The sequence below is a fragment of the Scomber japonicus genome, chromosome 4, assembly GCF_027409825.1.
Source record: "Scomber japonicus isolate fScoJap1 chromosome 4, fScoJap1.pri, whole genome shotgun sequence".
NCBI classification, from domain to species: domain Eukaryota; kingdom Metazoa; phylum Chordata; class Actinopteri; order Scombriformes; family Scombridae; genus Scomber; species Scomber japonicus.
In genome coordinates, this window is record NC_070581.1 from 24,765,668 (window position 1) to 24,792,247 (window position 26,580).

A 26,580-nucleotide genomic window follows, 5' to 3' on the forward strand; every position below is an offset into this window, starting at 1 on the left:
TCACCACTTCGCTTGAATTGGAAAGCTTCTAAGAAAAACAGTAAGAATTTTGTGAAACTCACTATATTGGTTAACTGCTGACCTTGGTGCTGGATCACTTGTCCAATCTCAGCCATTGGACTGAAGTCAGACTTGCAACTAATCCTGACAAATCTCAACAAAACCGCTCATTCTTTGCTGGAATGTGGTAGCGAGCTGAGAGGATGGAGGGAGAACAGAGTGATGTGGCACGTTTGGAGTTGGAAAAGCCTCTTTTGGGCATGATTAGAGAGCTAATCTAACAACGACGAGATGCAAGCTATGAGGGGTGGGGGGGGGGGGGGGGGGGGGACGCATCAGCATAGCTCCATGTTTTTGGATTGTGGTCAGACGAAGGCTGAACTACCCATTCACAGGACTGCGACTGAAGAGCGCTCGAGATGATGAGCTCCCTTTGAGCTGCAATCAAAATGCTGCTCGGTTTTGTAGGCTGATGAGTGTACAGCATCAAACACTCTCTCCCTCTCTCATTCTCTTCCCCTCATTCTTATCCCCTGTCTTTTTTTCCCTCTCATTCTTCATGCATTCAGTGGATTCCTAGCAGCTGCTGGTAATTAAAGGACTTTACAGTCTGAATCTGAGGAAGAAGAAAGAAAGTAGAAAGCCTGGGAAGACAGAGACGCCACTCCTGGCCAGCTCACACCCTCACTCAGCCTCTCTCACATTCTCTCCTTCTCCTCATCATTGCAAACCAAGCTAATGTCCTTCCATGTTCCTAATTAGCCACCTTAGACTGCTGCACTTCAATGAGCATAAACGCACAAACATAAAGAAAAAAAGAGGAGGGGGACATAGTGTTTGCAGGAGAAGAACAGAAGATGGATATTGTGGTTGGCAGCTGTGGAAAGAGGGAGGGGGGTTGATCAAAGCGAGGGGTGTTTATGTGTGGCAAGCCAACCATCTCTGGAGTGTGGAAGAGCTGATTCCAGAGGGGAGAGCGTCTAAATGGGAGACAGCGCACTAGTGAGCTGCGCTGAGCTGAGCGGAGATGAGAAGAGTGGCATAGATGCTAGCTTTGCTTGGGAAGGAGGGAAAGATAATTTTATAAAGTCAACAATGGCTTAGGGATGGATGACGGAGAGAAAATGGAGGGGAAAGGGGGCTGATGGATGCAGTAGTGATCACAGCTGTGGATGGCACCACGGCTGGCAAGAAATCTAATTTGGGGGGAGTGGAATGAAGGAAACTCTTCACCAGAAGGGTGCAGCTGCTTTTCTCCACTAGTATTTGACTGCTACTCTTTAGTTATGTTATACACTTAGGCAGTCGGCATGCTAACTAACCCATTCAGGCAGATATTTGTTCATCTATTTTTATTTTGTTATGTCATTAGTAAGTGCATCAATTACGTTGCTGGTAGTTCAAGAGGACTTGACAAGATTACATAATGAATCCAGCATTGTTGCATTTTAATTGCTTCTCCCCCCCATAACTGATGAGCTATAGGCTGCTGGGAAATGGTGTTTCATCCCAAATGTATACTTGTACATGAATGTGTTAACAATAAACAGAGTCTAAGTCTCATAAGATGGATTTGTGGATTTTTGTGTTTCTGATGGTGTTTTTGAGGGGGGCAACAAAGAACCCTGGCTAGACTCAAACCAAGGCCATTGCCGTTATCTACAGCCCAGATACCTTACTCTTTTTGTTCGTTATTTCTTGGTCTTCATAGTAGAGTGGAGGCGTGCAATACAAGGTGGAAATAGAAGCAGGTGCTGTAACATTGAGAAAGTATTCAAGCTTTTTTGAACTATTTCAGTTATTTTTTTCTTTCAATTCAATTATTTGTGGGTAGAACCACACAGATGCCCACATGTGTAGCAACAAGAAGAGCTAATGATCCTCCCTCTTGCAGTAAATTATTTTCTTCTCTGCAGTAACTCTAGCCCTAGCTGACAGGGGTCCTGCCATACTCATTGCGGGGTTAGTACAGAGAAAGGGGGATTAGGACCATGGACAGGTGGCACAAGGGTCCATGGCGTTGGGAGAACAGATGGCTGATCTGTTGTGAATCGGGGTGTTGACCTTTTCTCCCCACGGCACAGTACAGTGGTCCTCACAAGTGTGCGTGTGCATGTACATGAAAATCGAACCTGTGTGTGCCCACACATGTACACACACATTTAAAACGCAAGCACTCACACACATGTTAAAGACGGTATTCACACACCAGCTGTTTGCAACTCACAGCTGCTTTCACCACAACAGCTCCAAAAGCCTTTCACCTTCCAGTATTACCACCTCTTATGTACTGTGGATTCTAATTCCTACCTACATGAATTATTCTAGTCCCTACCACACCTACACAAAAGCACATGATTAACAGCCTAGCACGGAGGCTAATGTTGTGGTAAATGATACCTGTGTGAAGGCACGCAGACTGCAGAGAATACAGAGCTTTAACCAGCCCCTCCCGTACCTCTGCAGGCACATGCTGAATTACCTTGTCGCTAGGCAATTATTTGTCCTGTCCCAGCTTTGGAGTGATGTAAATTACTTTAAGTGCACTTTGCAGGGGCCGCCATCACGATAATGATGATTGCGGTGGTGTTCTGACACACACAAATATTCAGCTATACCTTCAGAGAGAGGGGCTGCATTTAGAAGGGGACATAAGAGGGGAATTCAAGACATAGCCGCTAAGAAAAAGCTGAGACTGATGAGAGTATGTGTGTGCTTAAGAAACAAAGCGGGAGAGACAGAGACAGAGAAGAATGTCTCTCAGCTTCTTTAACAAGGTGTTGTATTCATCTTCTGTCCCTGGTGAACGATATCCCTCCATTTGTCTAACTATAGTCACTTTAGTTGCATTTACAGATGACTACCGCAATAAATGACTCATACTCAAAATATAATAAATTGTCATGTTTATTCAAGCTGTTATTCTTTCTCTTCATCAGTTTTTTTTCACTCCTTTCTGGCTCTGTAGTGTTTTGATCTGTTGTAGTAACAAGTCAGCACCAGCAGGTGTCACTCATGGTTTCTATGCTTATCGGTATGACTGCTGGTTACACTGTGAAGGGTTAATATCCCCTAACTTGCCCAGAACACTCACAGCAAATGTGGTTTGGCTTCATCAGATTAAGACCATGTCCATTAAACATGTACAGATGAAGCAAAATGCATATATGACAGCTCTATGCAACAACTATTCAAATAATGAGTGTTTTTGGTTTGTCTTGTCAAAATCCAGGAAGTCAAACAGCGACTGAATGGTCCCATTTCCTTAATATCAAGTCAAGTCAGAGCAGAAGAGCAGCTCTGAGCCAGCTCTGTACCTCTGAGGCACAACTATCCATTTCCAGTCCGTCTCTGTCTCCTCTCCTCAGACTCTGAGATGATCTGAGATAAACATTAGGAAAAGTACCTGCCTGCCCTTGAGCTGGGGAACTGAGGAACATTTTTGCAGATGTCTCATATAGTTTTTATGTAAAATGTCTGTAAACTGACTGGACGATGATTGATAGATACTCACATATTATGCAGGACACACCAGCCACAGTGTGGGTCCCCGGAGCTCAGGCACTCTCCACACGTCCCGTACTGCTCACATGATTCGATGGGAACCTGGGTCACCTGAAAGCACATCAAAGTGTCAGGGTCATAGTGCAGCCTGACAAACATCACAGGATGCACTTAAAGAAGCCTCTGGGGAAACATTTGTATGCTTGTGTGTGTGTGTGTGCACAAAACCCATTCAGTCACAAACAAACAGATGATTGATCAAATGGAGACTTTTTCCACAAATATATATCTATATAAAACCTCTTAAATTATTGGCATCATTTAGAATGATGATGATTCTATGTTATAAGAAATGATACATGAATTATCCACTTTCAGTATTAGAGCAATATTAATGTTTTATGTTGACCTGATGTACAAAATAATTAGCCTGCAAACATGGTGGGTACACTATGTCACTATATGTCCATGTCAACTGCATATACAACTGTTGCCTTTATCTTAAGCCAAAGAAACAGTAGTGAGCAGCTGGGATCAGTTGGCCAGAGAAAGCTGTCTCTCTGCCATCAATGGGCTTTTGTGTGCAACCAGGCATCTGTCAGCCTAGGTAGGGCCTGTATAAACACACCTACACATGTAAGAGTAGTGACAGGTGTTTTTCTGAAGAGCATGTGAAAAAGTCAATTTAATTACACAAATGTAAAATGTGTCATAAAAACACAATCATTAAGAATGACAGGGCAATTTTTCACCAGCTAATGTAGGGCTGAACTTTACTACACTACATTAACTTTTACCCCCCAAAGCCTCAGATAAACTTGATTAAACAAAGAAGTGACTGCATTGTGGCTGTAAAAATTGAGTGAAATTGCCCATGTTGTACTGAAGTTGTTTATTAAAATAGAAACTAAATTTTCTTTAAAGCAAATATGTTTTAAGTGTCAACAGCAAAGAATTTGAATAAGCACTTTCGGCACTAAGCAAACACACTACACACCCACAAACCCACACTAAAGCACACAGGGCCGCTGGAATAAAATGATTTGAATAAAGAGCAAACATCCTTGTGCTTATGCGACAAATACAAGGTTGAGAATTTACATACATGAACACAACAAATGAGAGAAGCACAAGAATCAAACACGTATCTCCTCAGCTAGCTGGCTACTGAGTGTGTGAATCAGTACAATCACAGGCTGGGCTTATTTCCAGCTGCCTTATAACATGCGCTCCTTCTTCTGTCTGTTTCTATACGTACTGTGAGTGTGTGAACCTTGCTGTGACTCTGTCTGTGTCTGTCTGTGTGCCACACCGGGTTCTGCTAAGCCACATGGCCCTCGGTCTGTTTGCCCAGCACAGAACGGCCTGTGCTATCCGGAGGGTCAGCATGTGTGTGTCTTCAAGTGTCCCATGGGGCTGCCTCACTCACACCTGCATCTCACTGTGTCAGCGGGAGTAAACATACACACACTGACATGTACCGCAAACACCACCAGAAGCCCCCACCATCACACGACGGATGAACACAAGCACAAGAAAAAGCAAGGGTTGAAATTTAGAGTCTAACACAGATTAATTTTCAGCCCTGTCTGTCTTTCAATTTCCTGGCAATTGCCTTGTTGGATAATGACAGCAGGCTCTGACAGTGTGCGCCCTGTTCGGCTCCAAACCTTAGGCTCAGATCAATGCCTAATGAGTGACTCCTCTGCAAAATGTGAGGGAGTGAATGAAGGGTGCAAATAACACCTTTTTAAGTGTTTTTCGAAAACCCAGTGCATAACGCCCACAACTGATATTAATTGCTGTTAGCACCAAGGGCTGAAATTAACTGTCAGCCAAGAAGAGATAACAGCTGGGTGTCCATCAAAGACTTTTCTTTATTATAATGTATCAAATTAAAAACAGCTGACAGCAAAATTCGTAACGCGTGCCTGCTATTGCATGGCTGATGTAAAGTTGTAGTTGGCAAAACTGTCAGCTGCTGTGAAAAATGTTAGCTTAATGTGTTCCAGCCTATATATTTTTTCATTGTTTTGTCTATGCCCCTCAAAGGCTCAATAACCCTCCACCTGTCTGCCTGGTCCTAAACCCTGCGGCAACAGAAAGACGGGCCCCGGGGACAAAGAAAGCCATTGACACGGTGGGACGTTGACAGTCCCTGCACTGTGTGGCAGCTCCGCCATGGACGCTCCTGTTAGATTAACCCCCTGTCACCTCAACAAACTCTATTTGTGTGTGTGCGTGTGTGTCTCATCTAGCTTCGGGACAAACAGGTGGCATGCTGTAATGAGCTGCAGACAGGGTCACATCAGCAGCAGAAGCTGCAACTGATGACAAACAAGCCCACCAGGAACGAGACTTGGCTAGGGAAACAGCGAGTCAGTCTGTGTATGTATCTTGAAGTCTCTGAATCCCTCTTAACCCAAAAAAGCCTTCAGATCCTTCCCAAAACATGTGTGAGACTGGTGAAACTTTATAGTGTAACTTTCACAGAGGCCCGGCTCAATGAAAGGGTTACAGTGTGGAGACAGCTGTCAGCAGGGGGAAAGCCAGGGAGTAGGGGGAGCTGGTGATATCTAAAGACAGACAGACACAGCCCGCTGTCAGCTGATACATACTGCCACACAAAAAAAAGGTATGGGAGGGGGGTTATGTGGAAAAAGGAGAGCGAAGTAAACATGAAAATAAAAACATGAGAAGTAAAAGAGCACAGAGTAAGAGATGGAGTGTGTTTATGTGTGCTGTTTATACTGTATGTGTGTTTGTGTGTGTGTGTGAGAGTGAGAGTAAGTGTATTGATGGTTAGTCCAGCATGGGCCAGTAGTAGAGGTGAGGGGGACGGGGAGGGGTGAGGGAGGATTGAGGGGGATCACAGCAGCTGTTGCCCAGCACACGCTACAGTCACTCAACACAGCAGGGCTGCACAATGAAGCCCCTTCTCCCACTGTGTGTGCAATTGTGTGTGTGTGTATGTGTGTGTGTGTGTGTTTGTGTGTTTGTACGCACACATGCACAGCACCATAGCGGATGTGCAGATTATTGTTCCTATGTTTTCAGAAGAAGACAAAGAAGTTGCCGCATGTGATCCGATATCGCCTCCAACTTTCTCCCCTCTCTGACTCGATTTCCCAAGAACACATTCATATAACCACAGCTGACCTGAAGTAAACCGGGCATTGTCTGTGAGAAGTACTGCACTCCGCTAAATTAATGCTAATAAAATTCCTGCTTAAGATGACCTTAGCAGGGGGTTATTCAAGCAGACAGTAGAGTTGCATACTGCAGCAACCTGGGTGACTGACTGACAGCCGCGGGTTAAAACAACAGCTTCCTCTCATTCAGAGGCTCATACTGAATAGGCTTCAGCTTCTATTATTATTGCCAAGCTGTTGCTAATGCAAGGGCTTCAATGTAATTGAAACCTATAGTAAGGGATCTGAAACTAGTATTAATGTCCAGCTTTGATCATTGGGAAAGAATGAAATGGAAGAATACACAACTTGTATAAACCATCATCACCAATCATCATGAGAACTTTCACTGTGTAACTTTTAAAATTATGGATTGAGTGTATTTTTATTGCAAGAACATCCACAACAACAAAATCAGGTGATTGTATTGTCACAAAGAGCTGGGTATGTGGGCATGGCATAACATATGTTTTGTTGCCCTCCCAGCATTTCTAAGTATGGGCCAGAGGATACAATTCTTACTACACATATTTTTCTTACTTCTGGCCACCTGTGAAGAAAGTGTCTGCTCCTCATTTTTAATTTTGTTCTGAGTGAAGAAGAGCACAACAGGAGGATAGAGGCGTTTGGCTCTGGCACCCAAGAGAGGCTGACAATGTATGTGCATTTGAGAGCAGCGGGAATGCTTTCATCTGCTCCTGTGTCTCCGTGACTGAGAATGAATGGTGGCTCCATTTCAGTCCCTCTGTCCTGCTGCCCTGAGACACAGCCATGCCCACTGCACCTCTGTGATGGATGAGGACACGGGGGCAGACTAGGAAGAGAAGACTGCAAAAAGAAAGACTGAAGAAAGGGAGAATGAAGGAGGACAGAGCAGAGTGGAAATGTCCCATTGCTCTGCGTTCTGATGAAACCTAGTCCCTGGGGTGCCAGATGTGCCTCACCATGCTGAGCGAGAGAGAAAGCAACAGAAAGAGAAAAAAAAAATCCCACCGTCACCAGTAATGCAGAGGAAGCTATTTTGCAGGCTGTTACCAAGGCAACAGGCCTGGCTCTGACCTCAGGAACACCTCACATCCACCACGACCACACCACCACTCTCCCCCAACCTTCGAAACCTTCAGCCATGGACGGTAAACAGCTGGCACCTCTGGGACTTCCTGCCACCTACACCTGCTTTTAAACATGTATACACACACACACACACACACACACTCCCCTATACCCTATCCATTTTTAATGAGAGTTAGCCAGGCTACCACGTCACTGGAATGAGGCACATCGATCATGAACACAATACCCATTCCAGCAGAGAGAGAGAGAGAGAGAGAGAGAGAGAGAAGGGAGAGAAGGAAAGCAATGAGGGGTGCATCTGTGTGTGTGTGTGTGTGTGTGTGTGTTTGCTAATGACAAAGGCACAAAAGCAGAGCAAATACTTGCTGCTGAATGAATGAAAAGCGATGAAATCTACCGGCCCCTGAGTCTCTTAGTCCCACAGTGACCCTGCAGCCAGCGTTTCTTGTGTCCATGCTAACTACTCAAGGCCGTCTCAGCCTTTTCCCTGACCGGCCGCTCTTTAATCTGCTCTAGTAATCCCACTGAGACTCTTCCTAAGGACTGTAGCCATATCTCCCCTGTCTCTTTTCTCTCTTTCTCTCCCCTCCTCCTTATGCCCCCTTTTTTTTCCTCAACTCACAAAATCCTTCTACTGTATACTCTCTAAGACCCACACAAATCCTCTCAGTAGCGTTGTGCAGAGCCATCTCATCCAGCATGTTGACGTCCACCCACAAGGCGAGGCATTCTCTCACAATAACAAAAACACTGAAATTAACTCGGCATTGAGAGTGAGGGCCATCTTACCCCCTCTGACTGGATAATCAGGCCTCAAGTCTCAAGCTTGATTAAGGGCCAAACGGGGGCATGTGCGTGGTTGTCGTGGATGCGGGGGTAGATTATTTGCGAGGTTGCTGATCCCTTGGAGACCTTGAGCCGACTGTGCAAAGACAGCACAACAGCTGGACGCCTTGATGAAGGCTTAAAACCCACATTCCAAGAGCACATGTGTAAAAGTAATTAATTACATCCACATGTGCACATAATGACCACACATAAAAATTGTCTTCATCGTGTACATAAAAAAACAACAACCTTTATCCCCTGCAGACGTACCATTATAATCTGCTGCTCTGTCCCACACTAAAAAGGTATTGCTCGTTTTTGTTGTTCTTGTTACAGATGTCAGAGGGCTCGTCGTTTTAGAGAAGCAAGTTTTATGTTGGAATACACATTATTGATCTTCTTCGACTATATTACATTTATTAAAGAACTGTCTAAAGTACTAATGCAGGATAGGTTCAGGATAAATGGAGACTAGAAGAATTTAATGGGACATATAGTACCATTGTGTGTTAGTGCTTATTCTGAAGGTCAGACCCCTTTATGCTGGGTGGTTTTCAGACTAGCAGATTTTAAAGTAGAGGAGATAGCATTCAGAGTAGATATCATTGATTTTAAGAGGCTAAACCTGGGAGGGAGAAAAGGCTGAGGCAAAATGAAATGATACAGCTTGCCTCATCTACAAACAGCCATCTCCCATACTCCAAAAATGATTTGGTGTGAAAATGGGAGCTTTTAACATTTATTCTCAAAGCCAGCTCTCTCAGCCCATCTTTTTCCTTATTTCTCTCTGTCTATTCACATCACCCATTCAAAGACAAAATGCACACACAAACAGACACGCGCACATTCATTTTGCTTATTGGATTTGGCCTGAGCTCCTAGATTTGGGTCAATTGAAAACATCAAGACACTGTAGCCACACAAGGCTGGGTTTAAAGACAGAATAAAAGGAAAAAGCTAAGAGCCAGTTTGCAAGCACAACAGCCAAGACAGCTAACCAATCTCCACCCCCCCCCCCCAAAAAAAAACACACACACACAGACAGACACACACAGTCACACAAAGAGACGACGGAAGAACACCAGAGTAAAAACACAGAAGTGAACTGATATGATAGATATCCAACCATCGCAGTGTGATCAAGCACATTTGCTGTTTCCAAATCCCCATGCCACTGAGCATCAGTACCCCACCGACACCTCCATCTTCACCTCATATCACGGCTTTAACCCCCCCCCCCCCCCCCCCCCGTATCCCCTCAGTCCTGGGCAAGCCTGGTCCCTGGCAGTTCATCAGAAGTAACAGACTGGTAGGAGACAAGCTGCCAGGCAGGAGAGAAGGGGAGGAACAGGTCAGGCGTGTGCCTTCTGACCGCAGTTTGAACCTTGAAGTTGACTGGCCATCATGTGTTAACGCTGACCCAAGAATGATAACTGTGCATTTAAAGTGGTAATAATACAGTTCAGTTTCTTCTTCTGACATTTCAAGTGATGGAGGGTTATTGTTACTGTTGCCTGTGGTGGAATTCATGTGGCCGAGACTTTGGCGTCTTTTCCTAAGAATTTTCAGTCAGTGGCGCTCATGTGTTATTCTGTTCAGTCCTGGCTGCTTTTGTTGCTCATGCTGACTTCCCAGTTTTCCTTTCAACTGATCTTAAATTATGTGGTGTCGATGGTACAAAAGGTAAAGAACACATCAGATCCTTTTAGGCTTAGCAGACATTTCTAAAAACCTCAGATGGAATCAACTCAAATAAGATGATCCCCTTGCTAATGTAAAAGATGTCATAGAGTGGTTATAGGCTGAATTTCTACTGTGTAACAGCAAGAAATATATAGCTACCTTTTATCCATTTAAAACTGTGGCAGATTTTGACACAGCATGCCAATTTTTGAAAGGATATCTGTGCTACCCTCAGCCCCACACCTTCCTTACTCAATCCATCACAAACATCTGCCAGTGAGGTTTAAAACATTCATCCTTCAACACATTAATCACTTATAGGATACATCTAAAAATAATAAGTTATTAAAGATAGGTTGGCCATCAGTTTTCACCTGTTTAAAAAAAAACCTTGCCTGCTTTGCCAGTTTATCTCAGATAGCACAGCATGTAGTGCATCGAAATGCTTAAGGCAGATGTATTTGTTTTGGACCTTTAGGACCTCCAGAAGCATTTCCAAACATTCCCTTGGTCTTTTTCTGCTCTAGCTGGTAAGTATCTCCTTTCTCTTCATACAAGAACAAAGATCTCTTCTCTCATGAACATACATGTAGACACACACACCATACATGAACACACACACTGCACACTTGCACAAACATGGCATTGAATTACAGCATGTGTCCCCTGGACTGATGGCCAACTGTATGGATTAAAGACAAAGTGGGGCAGTGGGCAATAAGGAAGGTGGAGGAGGGAGACGGGGCTGTCTCCTAATCTCTTAGTGTGTGTGTGTTTTGGTGTCTGTGTGTGTGTCTGTGTGTGTGTGTGTGTGTGTGTGTGTGTGTGTGTGTGTGTGTGTGTGTGTGTGTGTGTGTGTGTGTGTGTGTGTGTTTAGGTATTAGAGACTAGAGGACTGGAAGGAGGAGTCACAAGGGGATGAGAAGCAGCAGAGGGAGTGTGAGCATAGAAATAATGGAGTGAGGGAATCGACCAGTGTGGAGGTTGAAAAATCCAACCAGTCGATACAGCTAGGAGTGTATCAATTATGTATGGCTTCAATCCCCTTTTTGGGCAAGGAGAAGAGGGGAATAGGTTAGACTGAAAAGGGTTGCATTTTGTGTGTGTTTTGATTGTGTGTGCGTGTGTATGTTCTCCAACTGTGTTTTTGTATATAATTCAGACCACTGAAGCCCTTAGAGCCAAGAGCTTTAAAATGCTCACAACACTGTTCAATAACTTAGATCAAAAATGATGTTCATAAGAAAAAAAAAATAACTAATGGCAAGCTAATCCTCCCTGCGGTTCTCTTTATCAGTCTATCACTGCATTTTTCACTACTAATAACCACTCTTAATAGAATGCAGTGTCAAATAATAACCTTAGCAAAACACCAGCATTAAAAAAAAACATGTTAATTTATGTAAGACTTAACGGCTTCAATAACAGTACAATGTCAAATACAGCTAATGATACCTCCACAGCCATTACTCCCTTCCAGATCCCATGTGCACCCTCTTACACAAGGTAAAGATGTTACGATGGATACTGGTGATATGATCTGAAAGTCCCCAGCTCTTTCCCTGGCCCTTTCTCGCCTTTCTTTTCCACTTATCTCACCATCTCTTCCCCTACTCTTTTTTTTTTTCCTTCTCCTGAACTGTCTTTGCTACACTCCTGTGCTCGCTCTCTTTTTGCAGCTCCCAGTCGAGGTGGCCTCTTTGCTCAGTAATTCAGTCAGGAGGCTAAAAGGAGGAAATTACATCCATGCTGCCTGACCACTTTGAACTCTCAGCCCCCTTGTACCCTGCTTGCTCACTGGCAACTGGTTTAAAGGCCCACATTGACATTTAAGAGATGGAAACAGGGAACTGTGAAAGTGCCTAAGAGTGTTTGCGAATGTGTATGTGTGAATGTGTGGACTTATGTGCAAAGACAGCTATAAAAAGCAGTTAAGCTGACATAATGACACATCGTATACTTCAATTTGATTTTGTCTCACTTAAACTCAATGTTGTCTGGCATTACTGGCCTTAACACACATCGTAAAGTGCTCTTTTTGTACTTAAATGTAACTTAGAACAATAAACGTCTGTGTATCTTAGTATGTATGGTATAATATTTGTAGCACTTCCACAACATACTGCAAGTGAAGCCTGTGAATTAGGGTCTTGTTGGTCTAATGAAGGTCTAATTTCTGTATTAATTTTTTCTGTAATGTGGAATTCATGGCAACCTACCTCCACTCAGCTATCATCAGACACCACAACAAAGCCGGCACTAATGCTAATTGTATAGGGTGTCAGAAAAGCAGCCATTTAAAAGCCTACAATGGCTCATTAACATTAGCAGTGGGATGAAAAATCTTCAATCACTTCTGGTTAAAAGGTTTAAGTAGTGAATGAATGGAGTTCAAGTGTGCTTAACCTGCAATAGGGGGAAATAAATGTATATATATATATAGATAATGGATTTTACATAAGCTAGTTAGTTATAATCCTTCCAGACTATAACAACTTGTTACTTAGCTTACTGCCTGCTGTCTCTTCTGTCCCCGTCTCAATGACAGTCAATGTCTGTCTGCACACCTGTCGCAATCATGTATTATTTTTATTTAAGAGTGCATTCAAATTACTTTTTTATAATGTCAATCTACCTGTCTTGATCTATTTTTCATCCACCTGACAGGAGCGCTTCTTTATGTGACATTTGTGCTGTTGCTTCACTGTACCTCTTTGTCTTTCAATGCATCCCTTGCCTGTCTGTCTTAGTCCAATGTGTCTGTGTGTCTCTCAGCTGGATACCAGACTGTCAATGCAGCCAGTAATGAGGTGTATGCTTCAGTCAGCATGTGAGGAGTTAATAAGGAAGCAGCAGAGGCCATCACACATCAACAGGCATGAGTGTGTGTGTGTGTGTGTTTGGGGAGGGTGTGAAGGCTAGGGAGCCTCCCTGGCACACTTACGGCTGTCTGTCGGCCAACGGGGGTATTGATTTGGAGGGGAAGGCAGACAGAAATGAATTCTGATCCACAGAGGGACTCCACAGTGCACGTTCGAGTGTGTGAGGGTTTTTTTGTGAGCTATGTGTGTAACATTGTGTGTGTGTGAATGCGTGTGAGCATGTTTGTTCTCTTTGTCTCAGCGTCTCTCCCAGTGTACATGATGTACATACAAATGAAGGGTTTGGTTACACCCCACTGCTTTCAGGGCTGCTGCTTGTGCATAAGAGTAAGCATGTGTTTGTGTGTGTGTGTGTGTGTGTGTGTGTGTGTGTGTGTGTGTGTGTGTGTGTGTGTAGGCGTGTGTGTATGTGTGTATGTGTGTGCCCAGATGAATGTTAGTCTATGTACATGAGAGAAAGAGACAGATAGGGAGGAGGGGCATTGATAACTAGGCTCAGGTGGTGAAGGACACTTCATCTAATCCCAAACTGGGTGTGTATGTGTACACATGTGTTTGTTTGTGTGTGTGTGTGCCCATTTGTTTATGTGTTCATGTATAAGGTCATGTTTGCATGACTGCATACGTGTGCCCATGTTTTCTATGCATGTGTGTCATGCATAAAATACTCCTCACCTGGACTTGAACAGTGAAATGCTTATGAGAGTCCTTACTGAGGGTGAAAGCCCTCCCCAGACCCTATAACAGTGCATGTGATTTAATCCAATTTGATTCCATGAGAATATATAAAGGCAGAAGCTATAGGCAAACACTTTCCAGCAGTGAGGAGAGAATTATTAGATTTGCCTGTGAAGAAACTCTGTGGGGTGAAGGAGAAAGAAAGCAGCGACTGATCTACGGTGATGTGTCTAAAAGTGCCTGGGTGTCTTTGTTTGGCAGAGGAGGGAAAATCAACATAATGAGCCCAAACTGCCTTTGTGTCTCACTCTTTTCGTCTCTCCTCTCTCTCCTCCCTCTGTTTCTTTCTCCCTCTCATCCAATGACTCTCAGACAGCTGCCTCTGTGCAGCCAAATTAACTGCTCCCCAGTTGCTTTTGGAAAGTGTGAAATAAAGTGTTTTGCCTCTGAGGTATTTAGTGTTTTTGGTCCCACTTATGATCTGTACTAAGCTTTGGATGCTACCTTCATTCAGGTTGTAGGTGACAGTATTTGTCCACCACAAATCTGTTGTGCAGGTTTTCCATCCCAAATCTCCCACACAGCCCCATCCATCACTCTGTGGCCCTATCTATTACTGCCATGTGATCCTTCTGGCTCCAAATATCCGATTTACAAGTCGGCAAGAAGGGCAATATTTCAACAGGCTGTCGGCAGACACACTGTTTAAATCACTGGCCGCCTGTGCTCTTTCTAATATTTTTCCTCAAATATTGCATTAGAGATATGTTATCCATCCCTGCACATTCATCTTTCTCCTTGCGCCGAATGTGTGCCTGCATATGTACGAGCATAGATAAATGTTTGTCTGTCAGTGTGTGTGTTCTAGCACATCTAAGGACAGTTTCCCAACCTTCCTAAAGAATGAAAGCAAACATTTGCTCTAATATTTGTCATGTGGAGTCCTCTTATGTGAACGCTATCATTTACTCTTTTCCAAAAACCCAAACTCCAGCACATATAAACTCTAATTAAAGTCACTATTCACTCAGAATTAACTAAAAGAGGCACATGGGATTTGGGGAGTATAAGGATACATTTTCTGCCCAAAATTTCTGCTGCAAAATTATGAGCACCACTGCCAAAATTTCACATGATCATTAATATCAATGGACTACCAATGATTTTGACTGGCACATTATGCAAGCACGGTAACCCTCTAGTTACCATGACATTGTCTTGAGTCATTGTTCCTCTCCTCATTTTTCAAAGGACTTCTACGTGAAAGGTGCTGTTATAAGTGTGGTGTAACTCTGTAAAGGAACTGGGCAGTGTGTGTAGTGAGTGTGTGGTTCATCAAGCAGCCAATCTGGCAGTAAATGTACAGTACAGGCTACTGTGTGTCATTTAATAAATGCTGCAGCTTCTCAAGACCAAGAAAAGTCTATTGTTTCTCCAGCTGGTGGAAAAGTTAGGGTTAGTCCTGAAGTTTACGACAATGGGTTAGCCTAACCTGACCAGGCTCACTTAAATTGGACTCACCTTTAAGGTCGACCAGCTATTCTCAGCTATTCTCATTTTCATGTCAATCTCAGCCGCTCTTAAACAGAAAACGGAAAAATGTCTGGCTGCTAACTCTCTGCCGAGTTTTTGTTCAGCCACACCTCCCACACACACGGAGTGTATCTGACTTAAACATTGTAAAACACATTTGCAGTAACACCCCCCCCCCCCCACCACCACACACACACACACACACATACACACATACAATGTACAGTACTACATCCATCACCAGGGCTCAGGCTGACAGCTTTGTCAAAGTGAGCCGCAGGGGAGAGAAGAATGGCATTGTGGGATTGAGTCCTCCCATCGGACGCTACACTGACAGGAGAGAAGAAAGGAGAAGAAGAGAAGAGAGAAAGGGGGGAAAGAAGTGGGCAAAAATTCGGTAATATGCACATCCTCAGCATATGGAGAGAGAGAGAGAGAGAGAGAGAGAGAGAGAGAGAGAGAGAGAGAGAGAGAGAGAGAGAGAGAGAGAGAGAGAGAGAGAGAGAGAGAGAGAGAGAGAGAGAGAGAGAGAGAGAGAGAGAGAGGGAGAGAGAGGGAGATTTATCTTCCATTGGGAAGGAGCAAGCTTTGAGCTGCCATGGGTAACCCATCAAAACCAGCAGCTCTCCTGCTGTAGCCTGTTTACTAAGACTGGCCTTCTGAAGGACAGACAAAGACCATATTGCAAGCCTGGCAGCATGACCGCATCACAGAGTAAAACTCACACACACACACACACACACACACACACACACACACACAAAAGACCTCCTGAGGGTCTGCCAAACTGCAGCAAATGAACCAAGGCCCCGGTTAGAACACACACAGAAACAAATGTACTCAGTGACAAATGCACGTAAGATGCCCATGTGTGTGCACACATACACTTATTCAACCTTCAGAAGGCAGCTGGTGATGTAGTGAAGTGAGCTGTCAGCCTCTCTAAAACAGGAAAGATCAGTCTCCAGAGTCAGCCTGAGACCTCTAAAAAAAACACCTATACCGCGCTGCTGGGGACAGAGCCTGCTGCTCTCCATTCATGTGTGGACTCAGCTTCAAAACCTACTACACTGCACTTCACTTGGTGATTACAACCACATCACAGCACTGAGGAGAAAGTCATCTGACGAATGCAAAAAGAGACAGCGAAAGATAGAGGAGAGTCAGGGAGATTCACAGGCATAGCTGTAGTAAGGACTCTTATTTTATTTTATTTTGTCCACTTCCTTTCCTTTACCTGCCTCACTTCCTTTACCTTACTTCCTTTCCTCATCACTGACTGGCTCTTGTTTTCACCCTTTGTCATCCCTCATTTACTAAGTTCACCTGATCACTCCTTATTTAAAAAGCTGCACTCCTTCTAACCCACTCTCTCATCTTCTTATACTGTATGTAGGGCCACATTCTGGTAAGAGTTTACTTTACACTTTAGTCCATATCTTATGCCCATGTCAGTTTAACTTATGAATTTATTGATCTTTATTTATTTAAAATGGACATGTGATACTAGTTTGGCTTGCTGTGTCAAGTTTTAATCTTGTATCTTGTATCTATTTTAATCTTGTAATCGTGTTTTCTTTCAGATTCAAAAGCCTGTATGTTTCTTTTTTCTCCCTTTATGTTCATAAATGCAATTCTTTTGATTTGAGAAATTAAACCAATTTGTTCAAAGGATTCAAGTTTCTTGGCTTAATTTCTATGGAATCTGATCCAGTACCCACAATGATAGTCTACTTTTCATTCTGACCCTCCTAATTCACAATGGTCTTCCCCAATTATAGACCAAACATTGCCACTCTATTCACTTTACTCTTCGCCTGGCTCCTGACAAACCCTGTCGTGATTCCTTCAACCGGCACTTCTGTTTCTCCCTGACACTCTCTAGGCTCTAATTAGGCTTGTAAATAATTATTGCAATTAAAGCCTACAATTAGGAGGAGTGAAGCACTGCCATTAGTTTCACAATAAATGGCATGAGCATTCTGCATAGGCGTAGGGAGGAAACAGACAAATGCTGTGCCATTATAGAGGCAGACAGACAGTGAGAGTGAAAGAGACAGAAAGAGAGAAGGGGGGTCATATGAAGGCAGTTGACATACTCACAGCTCTTAATTATAGAGCTGATTATTTTGGCTGGATGGCTCCTGGACTGTTCCTTTGGCTCACATTCGCAATGTGACAAAGTGTGCATGCACAAATAGACACACATACACACACATAAATCTACACATCGTTATAAAGGAGAAAGGGATGTTATTCTGAATTCGGCAATGAAAAACCTATATGGATCGACCACAAATAATCAATTCCCATTATGAAACACGGCCTGATTCCCCCCATCCAATGGCACTCAAACATGCATTTATTATGTGCAGTATTTTCCAAGTGATCCTCATGTTTCAACAGTGTGCCAAAATTGCAGACTGCATGTCAGAGAAAAATAAATAAATCATGGGCAACAGTCAGGTGTGAGGAAAGAAACAATGAACTATGTAGGGTCTCTCATGAGAGTCTTGAAAATCCATTCACACTGGACTTGACACTATTGAGTCTATTTGGACACAATTTCACCTGAAGCAGACATCAAACTACACAGCGCATGTTTACTGACAGCTGCATAGTCTGCTAACACAGTAACTGAATTCACAACTTGCACAGTGCTTACTATCTATTGACCTCGACTGATGCAGCAGGGGACTCTGGTGTGAAGGTGGGAGAGGGGGAGGAGGAGGGAATGACTAGGTGGGGAAATGGGAGGTAAGAGGGGGTACAGGCTGGGACCTGGGTGCGCAGGCTTCTATTAATTAACAGCTTGATGAGGGCTGACAGGACGTGTGCTGCTATCAAATAATGAGGTTAGAATTGGTCAATGGTTCTAGGGCACAAAACCTGATTAACACTAATCCTGGCTTAAGTCAATTAACAATGCCTGCTCAGGGACTCATGCAAATGAGGTGCCTTTGTTAGGTGGGCTAACGAAGAGGGAGAAAACAGAGCTCGACATTCAGACATGTAAAACATGGCTAGAACACAGCTGAAAGGGGGAAGGACACTCATATCGGTCATCAGGAGAGAGAAATAGCTGACTGTCGGTGGTCAAGCAGATGGATGCAATAAAAAACATGATTCAATGAGGGGGCGTTTCGAACTGACCCTGCAAGTGACCCCTTTGGTATGATGAACAGAGCCAGTCAACCCTTGAACTTCCCATAACCCCTGACCTCACGATGCTGAGAGATATATACAAAAAGTGCACATGCCAAAAAAGCCAAAAGTTTGGACACACCTTCCCATTCATTTGAATGGGAAGGTGTGTCCAAACTTTTGACTGGTACTGTACAAGCAAATAAACATTCAAACACATCTGTTTGAGTTAGGAAATATGGCATTTTAACCATCAACAACAGAAACTATAATTGTTTAGTGCATTTCCTTTCAACTAGTAGTTCAAACCTTACATCTCCCCATGCAATAGCTGCAATGTCATATATTACAAAATAACACGACAGAAAAACAAACCACTAATTGGCAGGCATTGAGATTATGAGATGGCAGATGGAGAACATGGCCCTTTAATGGTTACAATTAAAAGAGAAATTGAAAATAAAACAGCAGGCTAACAGTGAAACCAGACTGACTCAAGACATGAGAAGCTGTGAACAAACATGCATATAAAAGGTTGAACTATCAAAATGCAAACAATTAATATGCTTTAACTATTCAAAAGGAAAACGTAACGGCAGCTACCACCAACCTATAGCAACGTGTAGTCAGACCAGTGTAATTACTTCAAAGTACTGACAGGACACACAAATATGCAATGAAAGTGGTTTCTTCAGAATGAAAAGCTAAATGGCATCATCAATAACATTGGATGTGAGTATTGACAGGGGAATTTATCCTAATTTGTCCCGGTGTCAATATCAAGTGAAGCTGTCAAGGAAGCAACAGAGAGAGCGCAAGTTTCTAAGCTGTGGCTCAACCCCCTCAACCCCCCCCCCCCCCCTTTTTTTTTTTCTAATGCTGAGCACCTGGGTAAGGACGTGACCATGCGATTGATTTGCTGGCCTTCACCCCTACGGCTGCCAAACTGACCCCGCTGTTTCACTACATCCCAGATAAAACATGACGGCCAATCTATCAAGGCCAGTATCTGCTGTTGGACTGATAGCAGGCTGTCCCAGAGATGTTTGTCTGTTGTTGATGTTTGTCAAAAAAAACAGACAGAAGCTAGAAAGCTATGGGCAGAGAGTGGAATGGGATGCAGATGTGTGATCCATATGTTGGCACAAGGCACCATGACAGCTTTCTCATGCATGACACAGAATCTTTTGTTCAGGTCAGTTCTCTTAAATAAGCACCGGAGTAGACGTTATAGTTGCCATATATATGACATCTCCTGTGTTGTCAGATGGACCATATGGAACAAACCTCATTTGACCTCAGTTGAAGGTTACCGGTACCTAAATTAGGTACAATATCTATGACTTAACTCACACTCATGTGGCTTAAAACCCAACCATGTATAAAAGAGGGGAATAAAGGAACATTCAGGAATGTGTGAGAGAAAGATATTTCTGACGGAGATGCAGAAAAGTATTTTTGCAGTGAGAGGTAATACGGGGCATATTAAGCATTCTGGTTGAACTTCAGTTCAGTGAAAAAAATGTGACTGTGGGAAAAGACTTGAGAAGATTGTAGGACTTTTCAGAGTCTCTAACTGCATTCAGTGCATTCGGCTGATTGCTCTTTCATCTTGAAAGCAGCCTCTTGATTGTCCTCTGTGCTGTAATGGTGGGTAGTCAAGTTATTGGAACTCTTTGTCGAAGTGGCATTGATGGACAGATTGGTGAGGAACACACAGACAAGGGTCAGTGGTCAAACCCCTGGACTTGTTCACTCTCTGGCAGCTGCAAGCTAACTGCCCCAGGGCCAGATCAGGGCCGAGGGGCGGTAAGGCAATGCTTGTTGAGGCAGTGGTAGTTGCTGGATAACGCCCGAGCTTCTCCTCCCTGGATAGGAAGGAGGGGTTCAGAGAAGAAATAGACACAAAGCACTAATCTTTTGTCCCTGTGCCATTTTGCCTTTGTTGGTCTATTCTTTTGACCCTAACCTTTGTGAGACTTTTTCACTTCCCACCAGATTATTGTTCCTCTTCAATGCGATAAAGAAGTAAACAACAAGCTCTGAAATAGATGGTTAAAATAAGAGTTGGGCTTTTAGGGGAAAAACAACAACATCAGGATAAACAGAACATGCACACATACTTAAGTCTTTGAATGAGTGGCCTGGACATGAGCCAGTCCAATCTGCTTGTTGTGGAGAGTGTAAACACTAAACCCGGGAAACAAAAGCCTCTTCACCAACACTGCTTCTAGTCACATTTCTTAGTCTGCACATGAGCTGCAACATCTACAGTGCACAGCGGAAAGCCTGGCTATAAGCCATCATGTGTTCCATGCCCATTAACACATGAAATCAGCGTGTCATACACACCAAAGTCCTGCATAATGATGAGCCAGTAGCATGTCAGCTAATCTAAGCCTGGTCGAGGTGTGAATGAATCCTATTTCCTCCTGTCTTGATAACCACTGAACCCATTTCCTCCCAATCTAACCACACCAGCCAAACAAAGGTTCAGGGGGATAAGGAGAGGGAGGGAGAACCAGAGAAACTCAGAGAGGAGGAGCATGGGGGGTGCTCAGAGGGAGAACAGGTTGAGAAGAGACCCCAGACAAAAAAAAAATAGGTTCAAAAAAGAAGAAAGAATCCATGCATGGATTTCAAATTTCACAGCTGAGCACCTGGAAGAAATTGCCAGGCTTGAAAAAAAAGAGGTCTTCTTTTCTTTTCTGATAATCTGTGAGCTGTAATGTTGCCGTTCCATACATGGGGCTGGGTAAGGGAGGAAGGATGGCGTTCGAGGATTGGAGGTTGAGGGGGTTTAATGTTTGCTAAAGAGCCAAGAGTGTACTGAAGAGTGACAGCAGCACATGGCTGAACGCCTCTATAGGGGGAGGACTGTGTGTCTGTCCATGAAAGACAAGTCTGTTTTACAAGCCAGCTCAGTATCCCTCAGTTGGTCATGCTAGCAAGAATTTCACACTTATCGTTATAAAGAGCTGGCAATTAGTGGGCCACTATTTCAGTAGGGACACTATTAAGTCTGTTAGGGTCTATTATGTACTCTTGTGTGCCACAGCCATAAGAGGTTTTTTTTCTCCTTTATTTCAGTGTTTTAAAAAATCCTTTTCAGGCAGAACTAAGGACACGCCACAGGTATCACTTCAAAACCCTTTCAAATGTTAAATCTTGATTGTTTCCATGAATAATACATTATAGCCTGGGCTCTGCATACTGGCTGCTGACCAAAGCAACCGACATAATGCAGTCACTGATTCTCAACCGTGTGTGATGAGTGCTCGCCCTACTGCTGGGTGCCAGCGGCCATAACAGCACAATACACCACAAAGGGAATGAAAAGGCCTCATAAAAATGTTGATAATCCAGGCCCCAGAAGACCCCATTCGATACTGGAGTAGTTGCTGCCATTTATCCCAGTGTGCTGCATTGTGTTGATAAACCAACAACAAAGAGAACCAATGCCGCTTAAGGCCTTGTGTGGGCCACAGTGTCAGGATTCAGGAATGCTTCAATGTTGCTCTATTGGCCTGAACTTCCCAAATGCAGTACAGAACACATAAACGTACAAAGGACTTGTCGCTATGTTAGAAGAACCAGGTTGAGTTCTTTTGCATGCTCAGGCACAATCATCTAGAAAAAAAAACATGAGAAAGGGAAAACAAGAAGGGTTGGGTAATGAATGAGAGGCAGAGAGACAGAGAGAGAGAGAGAGAGAGGGAGAGAGAAAGAGAGAGACAGGCTCCAGTTGGTGGGGACGAAGCCAGGCCAAACACTCATGCAGATCCAACATACTAAATTTGCATGAGCTGGCAAGAGCACCAGTGGGTTAGCTTTGCTCCAGCTGCCATTCACACATGAATACTCTCTCTACCTGTTTGATTAGAGCCTGTGCTCTGGAATTGTTATGGCACTGGGGTATTACTGTATCAGGCTGTATGCAAAGTATAGCTTATAGATAAAGGTTAAAGCCTCCTGTGCTTTACGGCTTGAAAACTAAAGCAGATGTTCTGTAGTGCGTGCTTTGTTAAAGCAGTCGAAGATGCGGTATTCAGTTTGAAATCTACATCTTTTTATGCCATATTAAACGCAGTGAGGTGTTTCCAGAATGTAAGACATTTCAGGGGGCATTTCATATGACGCAGACGAAAGAAAAGACAGAAAAAGAGGACAGGAAAAAAAAAAAAAGTCGAGGACATGTCTAGAAGGCGGCTCAGCTGAATCTCCCGAAACAGCTATGACCTTTTTCTCTCCATCACTGCGCTTGCCTCCAGCATTTCTACCCAGCCAAATACCAAAATCGCTGGATTATTGGTCTAAATATAGAAGCAGTCACACACACATACTCACACAGTATGACTCAAACATGTGATCTGGCAAAAATCCATACAATAGAAGTGTGTAATCACATGATGCATGAGGACAGTTTGTAGACACAAAGCTCAAAGTGTGAGTCCTGAAAAAGAAAAAATCCACAGATGATGCAACAAGCATATTTTTTGAGGTTTTTTTCAAAAGAAGCACCAGAGTGGATATACACAGATGTCTGAAGATAAATCTTGAGATGAAAACCTGCTGTTATGTATTTCAGGACTGTCAGTAATGATACAACATCCTACAGGAAGGGGAAGGCGCACAGACACACACACACACATACTGCTCGTGGAGAAGAGAAAGTCAGTGAGCCAGGTCTTTTCATCAGTTCCACTGCGCTGCCTCGTATTGGGCCAATCTCAACACATCATTAATATGGTGGATGCTATTGTCATTACATCTACAAAACAAAACACAGTTTAATACGGCAGCACCATGGATCAAATATGAAACAGGGAGCTATTAAATATGTTTTGGGGGGTGAGTGAATGATGGTGTCTTGGTGTGTGGGTATGTGAGAAAGAAATGGATGAGAACGAGAGAGAGCAGTAAGTTCTTTCACACGCTAAAAGATAACTGAGGAAAGGCAACAAATGTGAAAGAGTCAGACTTGAGAAGATATATACATATGCAGTAGCTGTAATCTATATACATGCGGGTGAGAGAAAAAGGCTAGATGAAAAGCCTCTGAAAGCCTTATGGAGATTCCATTTGAATACTGAATGGGAGACTGGTGCTTGCACGTGTCTGTAATTATAGTTTTTTTTGTGCGAGTTTACATGTGATTGCGAGAGCCAGTGCATTTTCGTCGCCACCTATGCAAATGGGAAAACTGAGGGAACATGTGCTTTGTGTATGTGTGCGTCCCTGTGTTTGTGTTTACGAGGTCCTCGCACATCCCACGATTCTCAGCCTCGCCACAACACACACAGACAGGTGTGAGAACTGGGGGGGGGGGGGGGGGGGGGGGGGGGAGTGGGAGACTAGATTCTGCATGGAGCATGGCCTCGCAGAGCAAATATTTCTCTCTTTCCCAATTTCTGTCTCCCTCTTGCTCTCTCTCTGTATTCTCCATTTCCCACTGTGCCAAGCACAGAGGGCCTCTTTGTTATTCAGAGTAGGAAATGCAACTGGAGCCAAATCTGCCCTGCTTTCTGTTTGATATCATCCCTCCTTTGTTCTTGCCGTCTCCCATCAACATACACTTGGCTTCACTGAGCGAGACACATGGGAACAAGTGGAGCTCAGACAAGATAGATCTCGTGATGTCCTGTGTGTCTGACTTCAAGTGTAGCTCTAGGTGACATTTAGGCTAACGATGAGATAAAGGTCAAATTGATGTTTTCTGCTGGATGTTAGTGCCGAAGGGCTGTTTTGAAGGTGGCTGCTTGTATTTCACGGTGGGAAATGCTCCTGCTGGTACCCAACAAAATTATTATCATCCTAAATTCATCTTTCTGAGCACAAACAGGTTACTTCAGAAATGATATATGATATGGGTTACGGTGTGCGGTTCCATCTACATTTGAAGAGCTCTGTGTTTATTTATAGCTGGTAAGAAACAATCGAATGTTGTCAAACTGTCTAAACGCAGATATCAAAAACCATAGCTTCAGTTGAATTTGACAAATTTATGAGAAAAAAAAGGCTGAATGAGCGTGTGGCTACTCTGAATCCCAATCCAGTTCCTCTGTCAGGTGTTGAGTGGTATCCTTGAACATGCAGGGCAACATCCCTAAAGTAGTCGAGAGCGTTTCAGTATGTGCACGCGTGTGTCTGCTTCAATCCTCCCAGACCCCTGGAGAGCAAGACAGAAGAGACTACACGCTGAATGCTAATAATATTCGCCAACTTCACTTCTCATTCAGATGACTAGCAGTTATGAGCTCAAGATCAAAAACGTGTTTCATCTGCGCAATAAGTGGGAATAAAGGATTTAGCAAATATGGGAAACAGACTTTAGACTCAGTACAAACTCTTCTTAACTCGTAGAATTGATGTCATGCCTTTCTAGAGACTCGTCATCTCACTGTCAGGTTACACAGGTTTAAACACTTATCTATCCATAAAAACTAAATGAAATACTAGACAATACAATAACATTATTTTGGTGTATATACTTTAGAAATGTGAAGTAATAAGGAGATCTGAAAGAATCTGTTCAAATATAATTTCTGTTGTATGCATTACTGTGTTAAACTCTTACCGGTGATGTGACTGCAATTGGCACTGTTATATATTTACTCTCCCAGCAGGCAAACATCTGACTAAAATGGAGCTACTTTTCATCATGTATTTTAAAACTTTTCAAGTCTTTGCTCTTTCTTTGGTGTAAAATCAAATCATACACAGCATAATTGCATGTCTCCTCTCCTCTCCTCTCCTCTCCTCTCCTCTCCTCTCTCAGCAATGGAGCCTATTGTCTAAATAACTCCTTCACACCACGTCCGCCCACCGCGGTTCCTAACCTGTAAGCTCTGGCCAGCCAGTTGTTGAGTGTGCTAAAAGCAGAGATAAGGAGAGAGGACGGCAATCTATCACCTCACACTGACAGCCTCGCGCGTCGTCTGTCTCTAGGGTTTCCTCACTGCCACGCTCTCCTGCAGCTGCTCCTCTTCTCTTTTCCTCCTCCTCCTCCTGTTCTACCATGTTTTCCTCTCCTCTCATCTCCTCACCCTTATCCTGTCCTTGTGTCCCCTTCCACCTTTGTCTGCCCTCGTCTCTTCTGCCTACTTAGTATGTCAGTTGCATTGATGGCTATCGGCTGCTTTCCACCCGCCCTGCGATTGCTGTGTCACTTCATTAGAAGTGTGAAAGGATGACCTTGCACTCTGTGTTTCTCAATGTCTCTCTTTACTCTGTCTAAGTCATACACTCCTCCAGCTGTCCCTCTTTCCCTCATCACTCTTCCTCTCATCCTCTGCCTCAGCCAGCCAGCCGGCAAGTGCCCTTCATCTTTTTTCTCTCTCATTCGTGCCTTGTCTTTTCCTTGTCTCTCCATTTCTTTCTTTCTCCCTGCCCTCATTGTTCTCCTTCATTATCAAACACTGTCATAACGTCCCCCGCTGTGCCACCCAGGTTATTTATAGCTATAACAGAGGGTGGTGGTGCTGGTGATGTTGAGAGGTGGGCCATCTTGGGCCCTGCCGGAGCACACACACTTTCTGACACTTTTCATGCTATTAAGACACATGAACACACACACACACACACACACACACACACACACACATACACTCTCAAGCCTTCCACTATTCTGTATGAGTCCACAGTTTTGAACACACGTGTCTTTTCCAACACTTACCTGTCTCTCAGACATGACATAGAGGTAGTTGCGGTCAAGGGAGAAGGCCATATCTCTGAGAATAGGGCTGCCGTCCTTGATGACCGATATCGTCTCATACTGGACACCACCATGAGGAGGCCCATCAACACGTATCTGAAGAAAACAGGAACACAAACAGGTCATTGATTGCTATTTATATCAGTATGACAGCAGGGAATGGGAAAACAGACTGAGAATGATTGACAGGGGTGACACACGCAGGTCAAACAATTTTTGATACACACTCCATCATTAGCATTTACTACTTGGAGATTCAGGTAAGTTGTCCATGGGGGCTGAATTGCAGAGATACAAAATTGAACATGACAAAAAGGTGACAGGCTGACCTCAAATATTTTATTGCATT

The 26,580-nt window shown here is 43.7% G+C and overlaps 1 protein-coding gene across 1 annotated transcript in view; it reads right to left on the reverse strand.

Moving 5' to 3' along the window:
• Window positions 1–26,580, reverse strand: part of plxna2 (plexin A2) — a 141,875-nt gene that overhangs the window by 71,335 nt on the left and 43,960 nt on the right. The window contains exons 3-4 of the mRNA XM_053317321.1: window positions 26,193–26,327; window positions 3,515–3,615 (exon numbers count right to left, since the gene is read on the reverse strand). Of these exons, the coding sequence (XP_053173296.1) occupies window positions 3,515–3,615; window positions 26,193–26,327 (236 nt within the window). The remainder of the gene's footprint in view (window positions 1–3,514; window positions 3,616–26,192; window positions 26,328–26,580) is intronic.